Genomic DNA, 5909 nt, shown 5'->3' on the forward strand with positions numbered 1-5909 from the left:
GGCCGCTGAGGCCACCACCTGCCAGCGCAACCGCTCCATGCCGCCGCTGCCCACTGCGCCTGCGCGCCCGGCCACGTGCCACGCGCCACGTCGCACCCCGCCCTCGCCACGTGCCGGCTGTGCTCCGCCCCCACCCCTCCACCACGCGCTAGTCCCTGCCTCCCCTGCAGGCCACGCCCTAGCCCCTCTACAAACTGCGACCACCCAGAGCCGGATTACCAAGAGCGGGACCACAGACAGCGGGACCACTGGGAGCGGACCACCTGGAGCAGACAACCGAGAACGGACCACCGAGAGCAGACCGCCGAGAACGGGCCACCGAGAGCCGGATTACCGAGAGCGGACCACCGAGCGCGAGATTGGCCATACAAATACCAGATAAAAGAGACCTGCGGGCACCAGCAGTTAGCGTAATGGCTATGTCGCTGGACTCCCATGTAGTGTACTGGAGTTCGAGTCCTGGACCCAGTGGCTTAAACTCATGCCAGGCGTGTGTGCGTGCGTGCCCAAGATACTGAGAGGAGAATGGAGAAGGGATTGCGGCGTGGCCATCCCCCCTGGGGGTGATTTCTCTCATTCTGTCTCGGTCTCTGTCTCTGTCTCTCTGGGGAGCACCTGCGCCCTATAGCAAAAACCTCTCCAAAAAAAAGGAAAAAAAAAAAAAAAACAGACCTGGGAAAGAGAACTATTAGAAGCAAACAGCAGCAGCAGTTCCTAGTGACAGAAGGGCCAGCCTCCCGGGAAAACGTGCGAATTACACATGTACCCATGTCCAGCCACGCAGCCCCAAACTTGTGAAGCCAAGCCTGAGCGCACGGACAGGAGTGGATGAGGCAGCCACCGCGGTGGGGGTGTGTAATTCTCGCACGTTGCTGCCTCCAGAAATTAGGAAGGACGGGTGACACCTGCACAAGTCCACCAGCAGACGGCCTGACAGACACGCCACGGGCCCGTCGCTGCGGTTGTCCCTAAACACGCCAGGCTGCCGAGCTCCGCCTGTGGTCACGCGTGGCCCAGTAACCCGGGTTCTGACTGGCATGCTGAGTTTCGCACCGGTGCCCGCCCACAGGCCGCAGTGACAACAGTTCCTCCAAACACCGTTCCTGGCACAGCGCTCCCTACCCTGGCCACCTGTGGGTTACTCAGTGCACCGTGTCCCCCTCCTGGCCTGCCATGGACCATGAGGGCTCTTGCTGGGGGCGTGTGGGCTGGTGAACACGCCTCCCTGCCATTACCTCCCTGTTCCCGCCATCGCCCTGTGAGGCGGCCCTGGCCCAGCTCACCCAGGGCCGCGGTAGGAGGGGAGGGAAGATTTGAACTGGAGTATCTCCCAAGGCGTGACACCCACGTCCCCGCCACCCACTCAGGTTTGCCGTTGCCTACCTGACCTAACAGCGCAGGTAGCCAAACAGCCAGGGCAGCAAACCCCAGCTGCTGAGGTGGCGCTGGGGAGCCTCCCCGGGACACAGAGCGCCCCAGCAAGCCAGCCGCTCCTCCCGCTGCAAAGTGTGGAGGGCTGCCCAGTCAAAATCCACCCGCGAATACTAATCAGTAGGCCAGCTTGGAGGAGGAGTTGCAGTCTCGAAGTGTAGCCCCCCAGACATTAAGGCAAAACGCCGACCTCGTGGAGGAATGCAGACGCGGAGGCTTCAGCCGAGGGCCCCGGCCGCCAGGTCCTCAGCGCCAGCAGCACACGTGCCCTGATGCAGTGCGCTCTGTGGCGTCCTTGCCCAAGGGGAGCCTGACCCTGTCGTATGGGGCACCAACCCCACGCCCGAGTGACCGTCTCCGTGTTGCCGGAACACTGTCCTTCCAGCGCGCCGAGGCCAGGAGCGAGCAGGAAGGGCTGAAGACCCGTCAGACCAGGGAGACGTGAGAGCTCGGTAGTGTGGCATCCAGGGACACAGAGGACGTGGGAAGGCAGGCGAGGACCGACGGTAGTGGCACCGGCACCGACGTTCGACCCCCGCACTGCGGAAAATGTGAACGTTACAGGAAACTGAGCATTCTTTCCGCAGTTTTTCCTGTAAGCCTATACTTCAAAATAAAAAGTAACAGGATGGCTGGCAGGTGTTGACAGGACCTTCAGGCCAGCTCGCTGGCCAGTGCAGGGCCGCAGCTCCGGGGGCTCCTCCAGTGGACACGCGCATGCTGCACTCGTGAGCCGGGCTGGCTGGGGGAATGGTGGCGTGGGACCCAGCTCAAGGTGCCTGCTTGTGTCCCTCTCTCGTGAAACGAAGTTCAATTCCACTTTTAACTAACTCTTTAGTATGGAATCTGCTTTTTTTTTTTTTTTTGCTATAGGGTACATGTGCTCGCCAGACAGAGACAGAAAGCGAGAAATCACCCCCAAGGGAGGAGGGTGGCCCCGCCATGCTGCAATCCCTTCTCCATTCTCCTCTCAGGACCTTGGGCACGCACACATGCCCGGTGTGAGTTTAAGCCACTGGGTCCGGGACTCGAACTGCAGTAGACTACATGGGAGTCCAGTGACAGCCATTATGCTAACTGCTGGTCCCCTTTTTTGTTTTCAAGAGAGATTTTTGCTATAGGACTTGTGTGCCACTGGAGAGGTTGAGGGATAGAAAGTGAGCAATCACCCCCAGGGGGGTGGCCATGCTGCAATCCCTTCTCCATTCTCCTCTTGGGACTTCAGGCACACACCTACCCATGCCCAGTGTGAGATTCAAGCCCGGTTTGGGACTCAAACCATGGTTGACCATGTGGGAGTCCAGTGATGTAGCCATATGCCGGTCCCAGTATGGAATCTTTTTTTTTTTTTTGGAAAGGTTTTTGCTCTAGGACTCGTGCGCTCACCAGACAGACTGAGACAGAGAGACAGAAAGTGAGAAATCGCTCCCCCCCGGGGGGATGGTCACATCGCAACCCCTTCTCCTCCGTTCTCTCGGGATCTTGGGCATACACGCATATGTGCCCGGCGTGAGTTTTAAGCCACCGGGTCCGGGACGTGAACTGTGGCCAACTACATGGGAGTCCAGTGACATAGCCATTATGCTGACTGCTGGTCCCATCCCAGTATGGAATCTTAAGAACTACACATGGGGTGGGACCAGCAGGTGGCACGGTGGTTAAGGTGCTGGACACTCCCACATGGCTGACCACGGTTCGAGTCCTGGAACTGGTGGCTTGCTTTCTCACTTCCCCTCTTTCTCTCTCTCTCTGTGTCTCTGTCAAATTAAAACAAAGTGAATAAAATTTAAAAAACCAAAAACTACACATGGGGATGGGCAGGTGGCACAGTGGTCAGGGCACTGGACTCCCACATGGCTAACCATAGTTTGAGTCTAGGACCTGGGTATTTGCTTTTCCACTTTCCCACTCCCTCCCTCTCTCTCTCTCTGGTAAAATTTAATAATAAAATTAAATAATTCTTTTAAAAAGAGAACTGCACATGGCGGGGCCAGCAGATGGCATGAAGACACTGGACTCCCACATGGCCGACTGCAGTTGGAGTCCCAGGCCTGGCGGCTTGCTTTCTCACTTTCCCTCTCTCTCTCTGGTGAGTGCGTGTGTCCTGTAGCAAATTAGTAAGTAAAATTAAAAATAATTCTTAAAAACAAAAGCTATACATGGAAGGAATGGAGGGATTGAGGAAGGATGGGCGATGCCCTGTCACTCTGAGCAGTGCTCCAGCTGTCCACGGGACCTGGGGGTAACCCGTCTGTCTTCGGTGGGGCGTGGAGCATTTGGAATATGGTAGCTGACCTTCACAGCCCTCCAAGGAGAGGCGACTCTAGGCCCAGAACTGGATTTCTCTCCTGAGTATGAAAAGCCACGGGGCCACAAAACCTGGCTCGGTCACAAAGGCCGTGGGCCGTGCGGATGCAGCACTGTCTCCGCTGTGCACTCTCCAGGGACTTGATCTTTACCATTTGTGGGGTTGGAACCAGTACATGGTGTCCTGGTTACATAGCTGGACTCCCACAGTAGACCGCAGTTCAAGTCCCGGATCCAGCAGCTTAAAACACACCAAGCACATGTGCACGCATACCCAGAATCCCAAGAGGAGACTGGGAACGAAGGGACTGTGGCACGGCCATCCCCTCTGCAGGGCAATTTCTCGCTTTCCGTCTTTCTCCAGTGAGTGCAAGTGGCCTATACCAGAAATCTCTTTAAACGATCTGCGCTGTTTCCGGGAGAGCCCACGGCTGTCTGGAGAAACCAGTGCAGTTTATGGGCTTGCGGGCCCATTCTCGCCAGGAAGGCTTACCCGAGTCTTTGGGAAGTCCACGGTGGGGCCAAGTGTGGCACCTCGCAAGGCAACCCTGGGGGGAAAGGCTCTGCTTCTGAGTCCAGAGGGCGCACATAGAGCCAGAGCTGCCCGAGGCTGGGGTGGATCGCAGCACCAGGGCCGTTAGGGGTGCTGCGCCTCTCAGAATAAACTTTTTTAAAAATTAAAAATATGGGGGGAACCAGCAGTTAGCGTAATGGCTATGTCGCTGGACTCCCACGTAGTCAACCGCGGTTCGTGTCCTGGACCCGGTGGCTTAAAACTCACGCCGGGCGCGTGTGTGTGCGTGCCCAGGATCCTGAGAGGAGAATGGAGAAGGGATTGCGGTGTGACCATCCCCCCTGGGGGGTGATTTCTCGCTTTCTGTCTCTATGTCTCTGTCTGTCTGTCTGGCGAGCGCACGCGCCCTACGGTGAAAATCTCTCCAAAAAAAAAAAAAATTAAAAATATGTAAAAATGTGTATTATGAAACACTATTCATGGGCTTCCAAAGTCTGCACCTAAGTAAACTTGCACCGCCGGGTGACTTGCACCGCCGGGTGACTTGCACCGCCGGGTGCATGTGCACGCGTGCCCAGATCCTGAGCAGAGGGGAAGGGACTGCAGCATGGCCAGCCCCTCTGGAGTGCTCTCTCCCTCTCCCCGCCCTTCTCTCTAGCTAGTGCCCTAAAGCAAATTTTAAAAAATTGCCACTGTCACTCATACACTTGTGGCCATCTGCCTCAGAGATACACCTTTAAATACCCTCGTTTACTCTGTACACGAGTGAAGGAAGCGCCCGGAGGGGTCCCGATGCCACGATCCCCACCCTGGCAGGCCTGACCACGGGCAGACATGTGCCTCGCCTCCTCAGGGGTCTGACCGGAATCAGGACCTCCCCGTGGCTTCCTCGCTGAGGGCCACTGCACCACTGCACCCCTTCCAGCCCCGGAAACATCTTGAAGGGCTGAGCTGGCTCCTGAAGTCTCCCAGAAGGCCAAGGGCAGAGTTCCTACACACATTCAGGGCTTCAAAGAGTTTATGAAATGGCTGTAAGAAAATACTATCCACGGATTTCACGGTTTTGTTTTTTGTTTTTTTTTCCACCAAAGTAAACTCGTACTTTCAATTCCATTTTCTCCACAGATTTCCAGAAGACTCTGTGGTACGCAGCAAATGCCTTTGGAATGAACGCGTGTTGCCTGGTCTCCACTCCAGGGACGCGGGTGCTGCCAACTCACCAGTCGCTTCCTGTGACTGGACCCAAGTGAATGTTGGGTACCAAACCGAGCGCGTGGAGTCAACAGTTTACAAAATGCACCTTCACCGCACTGCAACGTCGTGCCCCGTGCAGACCCCGGTCACACCCGTGGCCTCCGTTAACAGCAGAGGCCCCACGCGAGTCCTTGTTCAGCGCGTCCAGTGGGAGGGGACACTGTCTTTAATCGTCACCCTCTGCGAACTGCCCAGGTGGCCAAATGGACATGCAGAAGGCAACGAGGGCAGGTGACGGGACCCAGCTGTGTGGGCCTCACCATCAACAGTGGGCCGGGCAGGGCCGACAGCACGAGGGGACACTCGGCAAGCTGTCACCTTGGTGAGCAAACCCAGAGGCTGGCACAGAGGCACAGGGGACGTCACAAGCCCCTACAATGGCTGAAGATGAATCACACGTCAG

The 5909-nt window shown here is 56.9% G+C and overlaps 1 protein-coding gene across 1 annotated transcript in view; it reads right to left on the reverse strand.

Moving 5' to 3' along the window:
- Nucleotides 1-39, reverse strand: part of PLD6 (phospholipase D family member 6) — a 3207-nt gene extending 3168 nt beyond the window's left edge. Inside the window, exon 1 of the mRNA XM_006161659.2 lies at nt 23-39. Within this exon, the coding sequence (XP_006161721.1) occupies nt 23-39 (17 nt within the window). The remainder of the gene's footprint in view (nt 1-22) is intronic.
- Between the last annotated feature and the right edge of the window lie 5870 nt (nt 40-5909).

Source organism: Tupaia chinensis, unplaced genomic scaffold, assembly GCF_000334495.1.
Source record: "Tupaia chinensis unplaced genomic scaffold, TupChi_1.0 Scaffold138725_1, whole genome shotgun sequence".
NCBI classification, from domain to species: Eukaryota; Metazoa; Chordata; class Mammalia; order Scandentia; family Tupaiidae; genus Tupaia; species Tupaia belangeri.